The sequence below is a fragment of the Sphaerodactylus townsendi genome, linkage group LG05 (assembly GCF_021028975.2).
Source record: "Sphaerodactylus townsendi isolate TG3544 linkage group LG05, MPM_Stown_v2.3, whole genome shotgun sequence".
NCBI classification, from domain to species: Eukaryota; Metazoa; Chordata; class Lepidosauria; order Squamata; family Sphaerodactylidae; genus Sphaerodactylus; species Sphaerodactylus townsendi.
This window is the reverse complement of record NC_059429.1, coordinates 77,612,043-77,629,923: the sequence shown is the minus strand read 5'-3', so window position 1 is coordinate 77,629,923 and position 17,881 is coordinate 77,612,043. Positions and strand designations below refer to the sequence as shown.

General features: G+C 42.4%; 1 protein-coding gene across 1 annotated transcript in view; it reads right to left on the bottom strand.

Moving 5' to 3' along the window:
* The window catches only part of EPS8L3 (EPS8 like 3), a 30,642-nt gene extending 16,024 nt beyond the window's left edge, over window positions 1-14,618 (bottom strand). Inside the window, exons 1-10 of the mRNA XM_048497866.1 lie at window positions 14,578-14,618; window positions 12,887-12,951; window positions 12,165-12,229; window positions 10,683-10,841; window positions 9,782-9,931; window positions 7,825-7,901; window positions 7,350-7,543; window positions 5,980-6,056; window positions 3,665-3,785; window positions 1,325-1,389 (exon numbers count right to left, since the gene is read on the bottom strand). Coding sequence (XP_048353823.1) covers window positions 1,325-1,389; window positions 3,665-3,785; window positions 5,980-6,056; window positions 7,350-7,543; window positions 7,825-7,901; window positions 9,782-9,931; window positions 10,683-10,841; window positions 12,165-12,229; window positions 12,887-12,951; window positions 14,578-14,618 — 1,014 coding nt within the window. The remainder of the gene's footprint in view (window positions 1-1,324; window positions 1,390-3,664; window positions 3,786-5,979; window positions 6,057-7,349; window positions 7,544-7,824; window positions 7,902-9,781; window positions 9,932-10,682; window positions 10,842-12,164; window positions 12,230-12,886; window positions 12,952-14,577) is intronic.
* Window positions 14,619-17,881: the final 3,263 nt, after the last annotated feature.

The window sequence follows — 17,881 nt, the reverse complement described above, 5'->3', positions numbered from 1 at the left end:
TGCAAAGGCACCAAATCATTTCATTTACCCTGGTTTATAAATGGCCAGCCAATTGAGCAAATGAACACCGTCCACTACCTTGGTGTTATGTCCCCTTATGGTCTGTTCTGGACAGGATATAATACTGCTGTAAAAGTTAGCATCAGTACACTCTTCATCCTTCCTGAGATTCTTTCAGACCTCAGATGGTAACTATTTACCTGCTGCAATTTGTGCCTTTCAGGAGAAGGTAGCTCCTATTATATTATACCATTGACCATATTATACCATTGACCATAGCAAAGATCAGTAAAAGGTTCAATGCATATTGAACTCCTTCCTGTGCTCATTGTCAAACATCCACACATGCATTTCTGGCCCTGCTATATTTGTCTGGAATTTGCTGAACCATCCCTTGAGTCAAAGGCCTGGATAGCAACCTTTTCCTTTAGTCTAAACATTGATCACTCATAAGAGGGTCGCTATCTGTATTATCTAGCCAAAGGTTGCTTTCAAAGTTTATGGCTGAAATTAGTGAATGACAATCTACAAAAACTGGGCCTCTCCCTCAAAACCTTTAATGAATGGATCTTTATTTTGAACACTAGCAATTTAAATTTAGCATATTACAGTTTGATAAATGGAGTACATATTGCAGAAAGCAAGGAATATTCTTCCTATATTACTTAAGCGTCCCAATCGTGAAGACTCTGCCTGCATAATGTAAGTTTCTAACAGTTCTCAAATACAGAACACTGTTCTCTAAGGCAAGACTGAATACCCTGCCCTTAGGGGAACTATCAGGCAGACTCAAATGGATCCCCTTCTGTAAGTGGTTTTGTGACTGCATATCAGGAGACCTAGATACTGCCTGGTATTCTTTATCATCTGTAAGAAATATAAACTATAATGTGGTTTGAGAAAAAAATGGATTGTTAGATGTATCCCAAAATGGAGGCCTGCTGTAAAACAGAGGTTTGCAACCAAGTTATTAGTGGATACTGACGGAAGTGTGACTTCGGCAGTCACAATATTTCTGTCTATGGTATTTAATGCCATTACTCTTTATATTTTAATTGTACAATCACATATATTTATAAAGAAGATTAAACTCTATTATGCTCATAGTTCTTAAGTGAGCAAAAATATTTGTAAACAAACTCATCCTGGGTCTCTCCATCTGAAATAAGTGTATGAGTCTGGACACAATGGAGTTCTGTGTTCAACTTTCCTAGTTGCTCTGGAGCATGGAGATAGGGGAGAACAGAACTTTCCTTCATAACTGCAGTCAGCTGAACTGCCGATGGAGAAACATCTGCCAAGGTCACACAGACTGTAGACCTACCAGCAAGTTGAAGCTGTATTTAATCTTCTGGAACCAGTCCTTGAACTCAAGCTCTGGAGGCAGTACTACAGAATCAGAGAAAAGATCACATTGTCACTCTGCTCATTCCAAAGACTGGGGTCATTTCTGCCTGGGTTATTAGCTCTGGGCTCAATGCCATTGAGAAGTGGGTTTTTTCCTTGTTTCCCCACACTATCATGATCCATTTATGTACATCTCAGGATTTCCGCATTCTCAAATATTTCCGCATTCTCAAAGATTTCCGTATTCTCAAAGATTCAATCTAGTGGACTTAAGTTTAGTTCCAAAGTCTTAAGGAGTTGGAGATGAGGCCACTATAACTAGGCTTACCATTATTTCTTAGACTCAAACTGGGACACCTGGCCACCCACCTGCAGATTTGCCCCTCTGCCAGGGCACGTGCCCTTGGGAGGGCAAATCCACCGACCGAACCCTGTGCTGGACCCATCAGTTGATTCCCCCCTCCCCCTGCTTTGGATGGGGCCATAAATGTAACAACAGGCACACAGACAAGATTATTTTGCTAAGAGTATATTAAACAATTATTTGGTGCCACACCAAGGCAAAGCTTTAGAAAAATCCATAAATTTATTTGTGCCCATGTATAATTTAAAAAAAAGCAAAAGTCCAATATCAACTTAAAGACTAATAAAAATTCAGGCAGGATATGAGCTTTTTTGAGTCACAGCTTAGTCCATCTAAGGAAAGCATTCTGAAGGTGCCGTCCTGCAAATGACTAACAGCCACCAGACCCTGAGAATTCTCTGTGGTCACTCCTGCTTTGTGGAATGACCTCCTGATGAGACCAAGAAGGGGAAATATTCAGTTAAAATATTTTATTGGATCATTCTACGCTTTTTTTGTTTCAAAATTCTGTGATTTTATTTTAAAACACTGCTTGTTATATGGGTTACACTGGTCTTCAATGCATTGTTTTTCAATTCTGTAATCTGCCTTGAGACTCAAAAGAAAGGTAGACTATGGGCCTTTCCCCACTTACCTTAAGCCCTGCGCTACTCGAGGAGAGTAGCCCAGGGTCCCTCGGCACTCCCCACTGAGAGGGGCGGCGACAGCGCAGCCGCCCCGAAGCTGCTACTGTCGCGCCCCTCAGCGCTCAGCATCCCAGGCGGTCTTCTTAACGGCGCCTTTTGATGGCCCCGCCCGGGCGCGCGCCTGGGATGCTGCGCGCTGAGAGCAGCGTGCGGCATAGAGGGGAAGGACGAGAGTGGGGAAAGGCCCTATAAGTGAAAAGAAAGAAGGAGAGAAAGATGAAAAGACAGACAGAAGGAGCCCAGGCTGGGATGGATGGGATGGAAACACAGAAGCCAACGAGTATGGGAAGGAGTATGCCGGGGAAAATCTCTTATTTTCTGAATAGTTTTAGATCCACACTAGAAAATTTATTTGGTAATATTCCACTTTATCTTTGCTTCCTCCAAAGAAATTTGGGGACTGCAGTTTGGCCTTGAACCTTCTACGGGTCTCTGAAATCTCTCACAGAGTTACAGTTCCTAAAGGAGAAGTACAGTAAACTCTACTGGCCATGGTGTTATTTTCTGTGACTGCCATGGGAATTCAGAAGATCTCGTGCAGAGACTGGCTGCAGAAAGCTCCTGGGCCAAATGAGGACTGGGGGGCAGTCCAGTCACACCCACATGACCACAAAGACACTGCTCTTCATTGGCTGGGGAAAAGAAACACGTGGGGGAAAGAAGAATTCTGTGAGAGGGAGCCCCTCTGCCACTGCTGTGTGCTCCTACTCACAGATTTTTAACCGGACGGGATGCCATGGCAGACCCTTCAGATTGGGACTGTCATGGTCAAACTGGTACATATGGTAAGCCTAAGTATAACAGAAGTCCAGAGTGCTTGCTTTCATTGGTGTTCTCACATACAAGACAAATGATCTGCAAACGAATAATATTTTCTTACTTTTTGATATCCATACATTTCTATCAGATCTGTGTGCAGAGTTGTGCTCTCTGTTCCAAATGTTAATTGAAAATGCATGGTTGGGGAATTTATTGCAAGATTGTATGTTACCATAGACATATTTTGGTGTGACCTCTGTACAGGTTGTAAATGTGTATTTCAGTATGGCAGAATGTAGCTTAACAACTAGCCTTACACTTCATGAACCAAAGGCTGATCCTCCCCTTCCTAGATGGCCTACAGCAGCTGCCAAAATTTCACGGATAATAGGCACATTACTCATTCAGCAAAAAAACTCCACAGTTGCACTGGTCTTTCATCCCCATTAAATGTGCACCTCCTGTTTCCTGGGTAGTCCCCGCCCCCTTCAGAAACATCCTTACTTACACTCCTCATGTTTATTTGTCTTTGATTTCCTTTTTTTCTTTTTGTCACTGACTGGGTGATTGGCCTTCTGCAGCTTGTCTACAAAGATCTCAATGTCACTCAGGATATGGTTCAAGATCTCCTGCATCCAGGAGAGAAACAGAGTCAGTCTCTTATCTAGAGCAATTGTGTCTCATTCAGAGCTGTTCTTTATGATCCATTGGGAAACCTGGACTGCAGCACAAGTTCCCCCGGCAGCATATAAGGATGTAAGGTTGGAGATTGCAGGCTGTATTGTTTGTTTGTTTGATTGTTTGATTTTAGGCTCTGTTAGGAACAAATAAGCAAAAATGAAATGGCATAATACCAAGGAAAGGAAATAAAAAGGGGCAGGGAAATGGAGGCCAGTCAAGTTGTAAACCCTCAACCAGTCAAGTTGCTTCCTTCAACCACAGGCCTGGCAAAATAGCTCTGTTTTACAGGCCCTGAAGAATTGAAGCAGATCCCGCAGGATCCAGGGTCGATTCCCCACGGTCAATTAATCGTGTGATACTCACACGAAATATCAAGGTTTCAGCAAGAACTCCCCACTGTTGAACTGCTGAACATGGATTCATCCCAGTTCTGGTGGTCCCTCTCCCCCTTATCACATGGTTTTAAAGAACCTGCATGGAAGTGCACCTTTTTAAAAAACATGCACTGAAGCTGGATCAGTGGGGAGTATCAGGGGACAGAATCTAGGTTTATCTTCCCGCTGTAGGGAGTGACTTGGAGCCTTCCAGCCAATCAGAGCACAGTGGGCTGTGCAGGATGCACGTGCAACCCCTTTTTTTGTTTCGCGCCAGTAGAGGCTAAGTTGAAAAATAGCTGTGTGGAACGTGATTTCTGTGCTAACTGTTAACTAAAATTAGACTTTTGTGCCAGCGCATCTGTGTGGGTAAAGAGTGCCAAAAATGTCGAAGCCACGCATAGACGTAGCTTAGCGCAAAAAACAGCTACCGTTCTATCTGCGCATGTGCGTGGTGACATAACTGTGCAACTTTTTTTTAAAAAAAATCCCACCCCAACACAGCGCAACAGCCAATCTGGACGGGGAAGAACAGAGCCGCCGAGCAGAATGAGCATTCGATCGTGCGATCGTGGGGAGTGTTGCATTGCTCAAAACCGCAATAGACATCGAGGTCTTCTCTAGACATACACTGCAGTAGGGAGGGAGAAACCGCGATGAAAAGGGGCTGTTTCTTTTGAAACCTGGTTGTATCTGCCTTTAATTTGTCAGTGGGGAAATCACCCAGGTCTCATTTGAAAGAGCATTTCAGCAGGGCTGGGGCAGAACTGAAAAGGCTTTGGCCGTTATTGCGAACAGCTGGACATTTTCCGGGCCAGGAACTATCCATAAGTCATTATTTGTAGAATACAATGTTCTTTGAGGGAGTGTATTAGAACTCTAGGTATAGGCAGATAAATAATCACGATATAGCTCTTCTTGGCACACTGGATATCATTGCTCATTTTCCAGAAAAATTCCTAGAATGAAGGATTCCAGTCTTGTAGATTTCAACCTTCCATGTTAATAAGACTGGCTCCTAATTGCCAATTTCCTGGTTGTCCTGAACCAGTTTTTGAAATGTCTCCATATCATTTGTCCTCAAAAGAAGAGGCATTTCTTGCTTAAAGCCTGCTTTTCAAAGTAGCCCAGTTCATGACTCTATGTGCCATCAAATCACAGCTGATTTATGGCAACCCCAGCAAGGGGCTTTCGAGGCATGTGAGAAGCAAAGGTGGTCTGCCATTGCCTTCCTCTGCAGAGTCTTCCTTGCTCATCTTCCTTCCAAGTACTGACCCTGCTTAGCTTCAGACATTTAGCAAGATTAGTCTGGACCATGCTGTTACTGGGGTCTGCAACCTGCGGCTCTCCAGATGTTCATGAACTACAAATGATGGGATTTGCAGGTTGCAGACCCCAATAACTTGACCAACCCACAATGGGCTGGGGGAACCCTGTCCCTACCCATCCTGCCAATCCTTGGGGTGCCTAGCAGTGGAGTGCCAAAGTGGCATTTTTCAGCACTGGCCAGTGTACCCACGAGGACAGAAAATCTTGTCTGGACTTGCTCTTGCCCATATCTGCCTTGCAAAATAGCCTGCCTCTCCCTTCATAAAGGGATTAAAGTCTAGCCAATTCTCAAGTGATGCTGATTTCCTGCCATACATACACAAATGACTGATGACATTTCTGTACTCCAGGCTTGCTTGGTATAGAAACATCCCAAGGAAAGGGGCCCTGTTTAGTGTAAGGAAACATTAGCATTCAAGAAAAGGCCCAAAGTACTTACAGTATCTCTGTCTTTGTCCCATGTTGTTTCAAACCCAGAATTTTCCTGCTGTTGCTGTCTAAGTGCTGCTTCAGCTCCTGCAATCATGAGACTCCAAGATCAGCAACACAAAAGGCCACACTATGTTCTAATTCCCTTTCCTGCTGAGACATCCACCACATGGGGGATAACACTACTTGGCTGCAACTGCTGATTGGTGACGGAGCTGGGATGAACACTGGCTGTGTTCTTACCAGATGGCACCTTCTGGTGATCATTGAAGTAGGAGGGTGAACCTGCACCACGTAGCTCAGGGCAGCTCTGGCCGTCTCCTTCCTTTCTTCTGCCAAGCAACACATTCCAATAACAGCAGTCCCCTCCCCCCATCTTAAGTGCTATGACTTGTCAATAAAGAAAATATTACACACATTTATTTATTTTATTTGTCCTACTTGATATTCCGCCCAATCCCCGAAAGGCTTGGATGCAGCTGGACCTTTTTGTGAGCCAAAAGATTTCTGTCCGCCAAATGTGACTTTCTTGTCTCCTACTGCAGCCCAAAATGCTGCTCTAAAGTAGTATTTGGCGGTATTTTAGTCTGCAGTGGGAAGGAGGAAGCAATTGGGTTCAAACTACATGTTTTAGTGTTTTTTCTTATTGAATTTTTTGATATAACATTGTAATCATTCATATGTAAACACATATGTAAACTGCAGTGTTCAGGGTTTTCTCTTTCAATGGAAACCAGCCCAGGTAAGTGCACTACCCCTGGAATTTGTTGGCACTCAGAGAACTAGAAAGTGTATAATAATATAACAACTCCTATGTGTAATAAAGTCAATCATAAACCAATAATCACATTTCTGCCTTCTGCTCTCCTTCCTCATGAAAGACATTCAAAAAGATGTCCACATACACCTGGTTTACAAGTGAAGTGCAAATCAGGACAGAAACACCTTAGAAACAGCAGACATTTCCCATCCCCCATGATGAGGACAGGAAATCAGTTATGCAAACGCTATGATTGCTTCTACTTCATGATTAACAGTAAACCAATAAAAGCTGAAGCCCTCCCAGGCTAAGTGATGATCAAGTCAACTCAGGTTAACTACTAAATCCATACGCAGTGCCAAATGGTATTTTTTCAATTCTTCAGTTGCATCTGCTGCCAGAACAATGGTGTAAAAGTATCATACTAGTTTTTAGCTTTCTGCTGGTATCTACAGGATCCAAGCTGCAGGCCTGTGTGATATACGGAAGGGGACTTCCACAGTGTTCTGAGCAATGCAGATACTGGCTTCTTTCTGTTTTCATAAATTGTAACTTGGTCCTTGCATTCAACTCCTGATCTCTCTAAGTCATCAGAAGAAGTAAGGTAAACATTTAGTCACCTCTGTTGTGATCCATGGGAACCGAACTGACTTCCCAAGGATGCTGCTCCTGCTTCTGTCCAGGTGTATCGGATTGAGCAGAACCTCTATCTGATTCCATTGACAATGCTGCCCTTTTGTCCCAGATAAGCCTCTGGGGGTTGTCCTTAAAGGATCCTTGGCTGTGCTGATGTAGCATGGTCTCCAGATTGTTTCTGGAGGTGAAATCACAAACAGACATTTTAGTTCATAAGGAGAAAAAACCCTTTAGATAACCTGGTACTAAACTTTAATCTAGAATATCAGGAAAAGAACAATACTGGAGGAATTAAGAACATAAGAAAGAGCCTGCTACTGTACCATTCCCCATTCAGACTATGCTGTACCATTCCCCATTCCAACCAGGAATCCATTGGGGATTATTATGTATGAATTAAAATCTGATTTTGTGAGAGACAGGTCTGGGTATAAGTGCTGCCCCTAATTGCCCTATTACCTGAGCAACTGCTGATTCTGCTGTTCACTTCTTCCTTTCTCAATTGCCTTCTCCAATTTAGCTTTCATCAAGTGTGCCTAGAGGAGAGTAAAAGCACTGCAGATTATACCTCTACTTAGCAAGATCCACCAAAATTCCCCTGCAATAGTCTTCCTTGGATGCCTAATGTCAGATATGCTTGAGATTGGAACAGCCAAGAGTTGCTGGTACTATGCCGAACACAGATCATTTTCAGTTCCTTTGGCAATAGCAACATGAATTAGCATTTCATCCTGTATAATGGCATGAAGGAGCTAGGAAAGATTCTTAAGTGACAACCAAGATCAAATTAATCCATGCTATAGTATTCCCTATTACTATGTATGGGTGTGAAGACTGAACTATGAAGAAAGCTGACAGGTAGAAAGTAGGTTCTTTTGCAATATGGTGTTAGAAGAGAGTTTTATGGATACTGTGAAGCTCCAAAAAGGGTGTGTGCTAAAATGACTAAACTGAGACTGTTGTACTTTGGTCACATAATAAAAAAACCAACACTCACTGGAAAAGACAATAATGTTACGAAAAGTTGAAGGCAGTAAGACAAGAGGAAACCCCAGCATGAGATGGATTGACTCTATAAAGGAAGCAAAAGCCCTCCGTTTGTAAGACCAGAGCAAGGCTGTTAACAATAGGATATTTTGGAGGACACTGACTCATAGAGTCACTATTAGTTGGAAACCACTTGGTGGCACTTAACACACACACACACATTTCTCATCCCCTAGCTGCTACTGTTACCGCTGCTGCTCGGGTAACAATAAGCGATTTCAGCTCAGCTCAGCAACGTAATGAGGCGCAGGAAGCCGGTGTTCATCAAAGCAAAGGATTTTATTTGGAAGTGATGGTCACAGCTCAGGCAGGAGAATCGCGCTCTTGCAACCCTGTGCAAGAACCTTTATTCCCAAACTTCAAAGGGGAAAAGGGGCAGGCAAAAGGGGAGGTGGGGGGGCAAGTCCCTCACCAAACACCAATAAGAAAACAAACAATACAAAAGCAAGATACAGTTACAACTTCTGAATGGGATTACAAAATTCCGCTGTCAAACGTCTTCCCGTGAGATCTCGCAATGGTGCTGAAGGGAGAGCAGATAAGATCCATTCAGAAAATCCAGGTGGGCTTACTACCGCACCCAGCTATCTCCTTTATCAGATGGCTGTTTCCTTTAGTAATACCCTGAGGCTCCCGCCTCACATCGTTGCAACAAAGAAAAGTTCAAACTGTCCAATGGTGGTCCCTGCACGTCTTCCAACGGCTGGGGACCTCTGGCTGCTGGCAACAGATTTGATTTGCAAGTCCAAAGGGGGTCTTTTGTCTTTGCTAAGGAGTCGGCTGGGTGTTGGTCTAAGCTGCATTCCAGAGCCAACTTTCTTGTCCTTTAATATCAGCCTTTACAGGCTACTGCTTTTGCTAACAGACACAAATTTCAAAACTAACATTTCTAAGCTTAAACATTAGGGAAACCTTAAGGGATAAACACGTATACTTATAGGCAAGACTTTCCTAAGTCAACAATAACAAAACCTTAAACTAACTGAAGAACCTAGTCAAACTAAAATCCTAAACAGCAGGCACGTCATAAGTTCAACTAAAGGGGGGCTTTTATTACATCTTGAAAAGGCATAAGCAAGAGGGAAACCATATAGCATTGGCACAATCATACATAAGCGTTCTCTGTGAGCCTTATGGAGGCTTCTGAATCACACAAGTCTCCGCGTCCGGGCATGGAGCCAGTGTAGCCAGGAAAACTCAGGAAAACATTTTGTTTATTTTCCTGTGGCGGTAAAAACTACTAGGTTATGGAAATAATGTGGCCTACAGTATGCAATGTAAATTGTGGTGTGTGTAGGAGGTCAAGCTGATGGAGAGAGAGAGAGAGAGAGAGAGAGAGAGAGAGAGAGATATCCTGGATTGTTCTCACCTCAAGGTCCTCACACTGAAAAAGCATGATGCTGGTCCTGTGTAATTTCACTTCTTTCACAGTGATAGCCAAAATTGAGTTGTAGATGCAGCTGTCAAGGATGCAGGCACATTCCTGGATGCAATCCAGAGGGTAGGAATCCAGCTCTTCCTGCAGGCAATCAGCAGTGATTGAGCTTGAATATTGGTCATCAGCAACTACAAACCCCACCTATCAGTGTTTTCCATAGCTGAAACTTGAAGCATGAGATGGGAAGCTCTCGCATGCAACACATGGAAAATGAGAAAGCAAGAGTATCCATCTTCTGCCTGATTATTTCATTATTGTCTTTTGATAGTAATATCCTATATTTGTCAGATAGTTAGCATCAAATTATCCAAGACGCCAAGGGTCCAAGATCAGATCCCCTTTTATTAATTATTTATTTAGAAAAAATATGCTGCCTCTCTATATAAGAGATCTGTATAATGTATTTGAGCAGCAAGCAGCAACTGTGACTAGATGAGACATGTGATGTTGAGGAAAAAGATTAACCCTCCCCCACTTAGTTTTCCTCAACCCAAAATTACTAATAAGATAATTATTATGCCTATCTTCTTTACTACTGGAGCTTAAGGCAGCTGGATGGGGGCAAGAACTCTGATCAGAGAAATGGCACAGAGCCAAAAACACTTTACCAGCACTGCAGTCCTGAAGCATATTACCTCTCCCTGCATAGTTATTTTTTTCCCTTTAAAATATGTGTCTGAGGTGTGAGGCTCTAGTCATGGATACTGGCATCACGTGTGGTTTGGTACTAGGAATTGTGGGTGTTAGGTTCTAAGATGCATGCCCTTCACATTTTGCCAGCCCTGTGGATATAATAATATTTTTTTTAAAAAAAGAAGGCCGCTCTGCTTACCTCTGCTTCAACGTCAGTCAGCAGCAAAGTCTGATTTTTCACCTTCATGAGCATGTCTTGTCCCCACACCTGGCCTTGTGCATTCATCATCTTCAGCTGTTCAATACAGCTCTGTACATTGCAAATGTTCCTGCCATCCACAGAGCAAATAATAAGGTGCTGTAGACAGAAATGTGCAGTAATCAGAGACAGAAATGTGCAGTAATCATTTGTCTATGGTCATCCTGTCTAACCAGATCCACACAAACACAGGATGACCATAGACAAAAGAAACAAAGGCCAGGATACTTCTATTCAGATGCTCCTACCAATGACCTTGCTATCTTCAGTGTTACGCCCATGCTATAGTCTTCATTGTTACTCATACTTCTATTCAGATGCCCTCAACTATTGACCTGGTTGCCTTCTTTGTTACTCACAGACAAGGTTTCTCCACCCACCCTGGACACTCCAACAGATATATACTCCACTTGCTTTCCCAACATCAGATCCTCTGAAGATGCCAGCCACAGATGCAGGCGAAATGTCAGGAGAGAATGCTGCTAGAACACGGCCATACAGCCCGGAAACCACACAGCACCCAAGTGATTAAAGGACATTTTGGGCTTTTCCACATGGGTTTTTTCTATTGGTTGTGGCCCTGTATTACTTTGGTTTATCTCCCAATTTTTTGCAACCAGTTTTCACTTCAGTTTTCTTGGGTTTCAGGTTTGTTTGTTTTTAAAAGCCCTAAACTTTTAGGGCCTTTTTTTTAAAGGTGTGCTGTGACTACACCGATGAAACCACCAATGACAACAGCAGCCTCCCTTGAAAATCCTCATTATTTAAGGCATGTGCAGAATAAACAGACTCCACAACTGTGAAAATACATAGGGAGGGCTGATGTGTGGAAGAACTGTGCTTAAATGGATTCCAGTGCTTGTGGACTGACTGCCAAGAAAGTCAGGAGAAAGTCCAGCATGGAAAAAAGGTCTTTGGGAGGGAACCTTGACTCTTAAAAACTTATACTCTAGAAATCTTGTTAGCCTTTAATGTTTTACTGGATCTGTTTTGCATTTCTACTGAGGACCAATATGGCTGAAATATTGGCTCTAGATGTTTTTATATACATGGAAGAAAAGTATCAAAATATATTAAAGTTCTGCGTAGTACACAAGTGTTTCTGTTTAGTCAGGTAATAATCAACTAAGCACTCTTTGATCAGTTGACAGATATACAGTGCAATTTTGTGCTGTTACTCTAGCCGAAACATTGAAATCTACAGGTTTAGAAAGAAACTCTGCACAAGATTGCACTGCTAGTCTCCTAGTCCTGGACTTCAGAGGATTCTTCAAATCTGAGGACTAAGTGGCCCACCTGTGGGAGGATGCATAGCTACCAACAGACCAGCAAAACGGTTGAGACTATATAAGCTGGCACTGCTAAATGGGTGCGGCAACAGGATAGAGTGAAGTTTTCTGTGCTTCTGGAGTCCTTTCCTACCTCCACCCGATGATGAAATTCATGTTGCTTGTCTATCATTGATTCAGTGTAGTCCTTCCGCTGGCCTGTGGGACCAAGAGAGAGGAAACATATTGAAGGAAGCAAACTAAAGATGTGTTCAGTCATTTTCCAAGACTTGTGAGAATTCTCTTATGCATCCAAGAGTAAAAGGCATAAGACCTTTTCCATTCTTATATGCGAAGGTACAGGACTTAAGTGTGGGTGAATATTGCTCCCATTTTAGCTCCAGCTAGGTTGGGAGGACACTTGGCCTGTCATTAGAATGGCCTGATATTCTCAGTCAACAGAAGGAAGAGAAATTGCGCTGGAAGACTGGAGAGGTTGCTCAGTGTGGCTTCCTGTGCAAATAAAAGAGAATTCCTTAAGCATTTTTTTCCAAGGAGGAAGAAGAAATATACTCTTTAGACTAGTTTATTTATGAAGTTATCCCTGCATGGTCTGGGAAAGCAAGATGGCAACCATATGCATCTGAGGCACGTTCTTGAGGTGAAGTAGCTTTACCAAGTCGCCTGTGGCAGCTTTAGTCAGGGTTTTCTTCCTGCTTATCAATATTATTGATGTATTTATTTACATTATTTATTTGTATCCTGTCTCTCTCCAGCTAAGTATTTTAGACTCTGGGCTAATGATTTCTAATAGATTATCTGGCAATGCTGGATGTGGATGAAGGAGGAAGAGAAGAACAATATGAGAGGCCTTACGGTAGATGGCTTTGCCACTTGGTGGAGTCATGGTGCTGGTTCCACTGAAGCTGGGCTCACTTGCACTATGGAGAAAACAAATAGATAAATGAAGCTGAAATGCCCCTCAGTTTTTGAAATGTCTATGGCCCCTTCCGCACACGCAAAATAATGCGTTTTCAAACCACTTTCACAACTGATTGCAAGTGGGTTTTGCTATTCCGCACAGCTGCAAAGAGCACTGAAAGCAGTTTGAAAGTGCATTATTCTGCATGTGCGGAATGAGCCGATCCCTCATCCTATCACTAGCGCTCCTTACAGCCAGGCTGGGTAAAAACCGTGACCTCTGCCAGGCAGGACTGCCTTATCAATCTGAATGGAGCTTCGTAAATGAGAAAGGAACAGCAGTGGGGTCTTTTTATTACTTAATAAAACATAAATCGGTAGCAGGGTTGAAAAGACAAAACATTCCAAATTTTTCCTTGGGAAATATGGAGTATTTTGCATTCCCAGCCATGAGCTGCATCCCCATGGCAAAAATTCTCCATTTCCCTGTCATCTCTGCCATGACAGCAAGGTATTTTGCACTGATAGCAGAACATGGAACCACGTGTGCTTCCCTCTATCAAAGGCCATTCTTTTTTTAAAAAAAGATAATTGCTATTCTGCTACAGTACAACAACTTTACAATGATCTGTGGTCATGATCAACTAGTTTTTCTGATTTCGAAGTTTTCATTTTCAGAAAATGAAGTCTTTAGTCCCTTTTGCTATGGAGTTTTGCAGTAAAAGAAGCTTGGAAGGGTGAATTACTCATTCTGACTGGGGTGGAGAAGTCACTCCAAGCCTGGAAGGTTCAGTCAGGGCAGTCCTAGGATTGGTTGAAAGGAGTCACCAGACAATGGCTAACATTTTCTATAAAGAGTCATCATGTAACAGCTAACCTTTCCCCTTTTTAACCCCCTTCCCCATTGATACCAGAGAGAACTTTGCTTGTGCTTTGAAACCTAGGGCCTCAAGAACAACTGTAGGACTTCAGGAATTGTGTAGGGAGTTAGTTTACTTATTATTACCTATAGTTGCCAATATGTGATTGTTTGTTTTTAGCCATCTTTCTAAATTTCTCAGTAAAGCTCTATTTTTTTTTGAAGTGTGCTTGGTTATATTACTGACAGTGACAGGGGATTTTTCTGTAACAGAGAGTTTTTAAAAAATTAAACAATTCCATATTGGTATATTGTTATAACAATGTGTAATAGGTTCTGTGAATTTCCAAGTTTCATTTTTAGGAAGTAAGTTTATATCCCCTCCTGCAAGGTTCATATCTCAAATTTCCTGCTATTTGTTTGTATGACTTTTCTGTAATAGGAAATTTGTTTCAAATGGTACCAATCTTTATTCAAATATGCCTCTTTCTGAAGTTTCCAAATGCAGATAGATTTCTGTTTTCTAGGAAAATTCAAAGGGATTTGCTGTTATAGTAAGTACAGGAAACCTAGCTACATTTGGGAACTTCAAACCAAATTTTCCAACAAAATTAGATCACTTGTGTGGCTTTCCAGGATACAGGACTAATTTATAGAATCCAAACCTTCATAACAAAGAAACACGACAAGCTAGAGTTTACGTACAAGGAAAAAACAATCTAAAAAACAGTTGTATGTAGAGTCTTCTCAAGGCATCAGATGGTCGCCAAGAGATCTAAGGACTTACCTGTAATAAATGTTATCCCCATAGCTATAGAGGTGTGACATCTTCTTGTATCCAGATCCTAAAAATTACATATCCATCAAATCCATCATATCCATCAAAATTCCTCACACATATACAGCATTAATGCCTTACAACTCAACAACTTCAAATTTGCATACCAGTGCAAAAGCTGTAGAGGAAAGGTTTATGCTTAATTGTGTTTATACTTAAGTTATAGTTAGATTTTGATTTTCAGACAGAACTCACAGGAGAGGCTGTTGCTTCTGCTCCGTCAGCCTGTCTCAGAGATCCACTTATCCTTGACAGATAGATGGAAATCAGGTGAGCAGGTGATTGCTCTGCCTCCTCTTTCTTCCATCGCCACAATGGCTGCTCACTGATCTACCCACCCAAGGGAGTGAGAAGAAGAAGAAGAAGAAGAGTTTGGATTTATATCCCCCCTTTCTCTCCTGTAGGAGACTCAAAGGGGCTTACAATCTCCTTGCCCTTCCCCCCTCACAACAAACACCCTGTGAGGTAGGTGGGGCTGAGAGAGTTCAGAAGAACTGATTAGCCCAAGGTCACCCAGCTGGCGTGTGTGGGAGTGTACAGGCTAATCTGAATTCCCCAGATAAGCCTCCACAGCTCAGGCGGCAGAGCGGAGAATCAAACCCGGTTCCTCCAGATTAGATACATGAGCTCTTAACCTCCTACACCACTGCTGATGACAGCAACTATCACCTGCTTACTTACCCCCTTTCTCTGGGGGTAGGGGAGATTGGACACAGACTGGTTCTATCCCCTGACTACTGAGAGGGAGTTGGCACAAATTGGGTAGTACAGCCTCCTAGTTCTTTTCCTCTGCACAGTCACTGTTTGCTGGCTGTTCCACTGTCCTCCTTGCTGGCCAGCAGGAAATGTAAGCACTGCTGGTGATCAATAAAACAGCTGTGGCTAGTGGGCTCTGACCAGTGGTGGTCTCTTTGCCAGGATGTGGACACTGGGTTTTCTAATATCACGCTTACTCCTATCTGATTTCACTTCCCTTCCCTATTGTCCTTACTTTGCCAACCTTCTGTGAAAGGTCCTACATATTAAAAATTTTGAATCACATTATGAATCTTTTTATATATTCAGCTACTATTCATACCTCCACACACAAAATTAAGGACAAAATCAAATGAGCAAAAAAACAACAACACAACAGCACATGACAACAGAAAAGAAAGAAGAAAGGAAAGGAAAGGAAATAAGGAGGAGAAACAATGACCACCAGAAGGTCTCCAATGTGGATTCCTTTTAACACTGCGCATATCTCTACAAAATGTCACCATATTTTTTTCTATGCCTCTTCCCTCCCTGACTTTTATATCTAATGTCTTCCTTAGTAGGCCCACTAACTCAATGTCCATGTATCTATATCTGCTTTTGTATTGTCTTTTCATTTATGGAATGTCTGCCATGTAGCAACCAACACTGTTTTTCCTATCCAAGCCTTTTGTTCTGTACTCTATATTTCAAATAGTTAGGCTGTAATCTTAAACAAATAATAGCACCAGGAAATGACAGTCTTCAGGGTAATCTCTTGCCAAAGAAGCTTTGTACCCAGGTGAATTATGAAAAAGGTGACAGTTCCTCTGAGATGACAGCATGAAGAGGGCTCCTTGTTATGAAATCATCATACTAAATCCTGCTTTCTTACAGTATTGAAGGCACATCCATTTTCCTGAATGCAAATTTCCTTTCCTTCTCTTCACCTTCCCACTCCAGCAGCTAACAAGGGATCTTTTGACAAGCCTGAACGCCCTACACCTGGAGTTGGCTGTTCCTGGACCCTCTGTGAACTAGTCAACTTGGGAAGGAAGAGCTTAGTATTCATCACATGGGGGTTAGGAGATGGCAAAAGCTACTGACCTCTGAAGTTATTGTGATGATCACTCCTACAGGTGGACAATCACAGATCAATCCTCTGCTGAACAAACACAGTGCTGAAAGGAGACAAGGAAAGGGGCTATGGCTGGGTTCAGTCCATGGCTCCACGTTCAGACTTTGTTCAGACCATGTAGGAAAGCTGTAATAAACAGAGTTTAGGGAAGCGGTCTGAATTAATATTCATCAGACCACACCTTTTGCCCTTTGGTCTCTTCGATACACAGAGCAATCATCAACCCTTTTAGTACATGCTTATCCTAACCTGTAAAGTAGCACACCACCTGTTGATCAGTTTTTAGACCTCTGCAATTCCATACCAAGGACAGAGCTTAAGCCAGAATCACACTGTTTTCTAAAGACTGATGCTACATTAGCTACTGTTCATACCTTAAGATTCCATGAGGGTCAAATAGCAGGTGCAGCAGGGGAAGATTTGTATTGGGAAAACAGTATGGAAATAGTTTGTAATATATAGTCATGTCTGTTGTAAAGAAAACCCTGTTAGTACTAATAGCCAAATTACATTTGCTGTTTTAGAAGGCAGACTATGCATGCCCTTCAGATACAAAGAGTTCGTTGTTGGCCATTTGAGTATGGCTGGCTAGCTGAAACATGACACAAATAAAAGTTATATTCTTACTTTGCTGGCCAGGCCTCCAAATATTACAGTTACCCTCCAGTCCTAGTGCTATTCAATCTGCTGCCTGCAACTCCCTCCTCAAGATGGTTTCAAAAGATGACTTTGAAATGTCTTCTTTACTTTGGCCATTGGTATTTTAACCCTTCTTTGGAATACTGTATCCAGTTGGAGTCAGGAAGGGAAGGATTCCACAGGGAATCTTGGGCCCCTTCCGCACATGCAGAATAATGCACTTTCAATCCACTTTCACAATTGTTTGCAAGTGGATTTTGTTATTCCGCACAGCTGCAAAGTGCATTGAAAGTGGAAAGTGCATTATTCTGCAGAAGGGGCCTAGGTGAAACATCTAGAATGGTGAAAGGAATGGAGACTCTATCCAGTGACAGGAGACAGAAATTGGTGGGTCATTTAAATTTAGCAAAAATAATACTCACTCATTTTTGTAATATCCTTAAGTACAAGAGAGAGAGAGAGAGAGATTCTTTCTATGTAAAGTGTACAGGACTGGATCCAATGCAGCACCAAGAAAAGCATGTTCACTAAAGTAGACTTTTCCTGCTTCCTTCCCTTTCTTCTTTCCTTATGAACCTCACAAAGGCAAAGCTGAAGATTGGGGATCCTCCTGGCTGAAAAACCATGCAACACGGGGGAATGCACTGATAGGGTTGCCAGCTCTGGGTTGGAAAATACCTGGAGATTTAGGGGTGGAACCTAAGGAAAGTGGGGTTTGAGGAGGGTATAACGCCATAGACT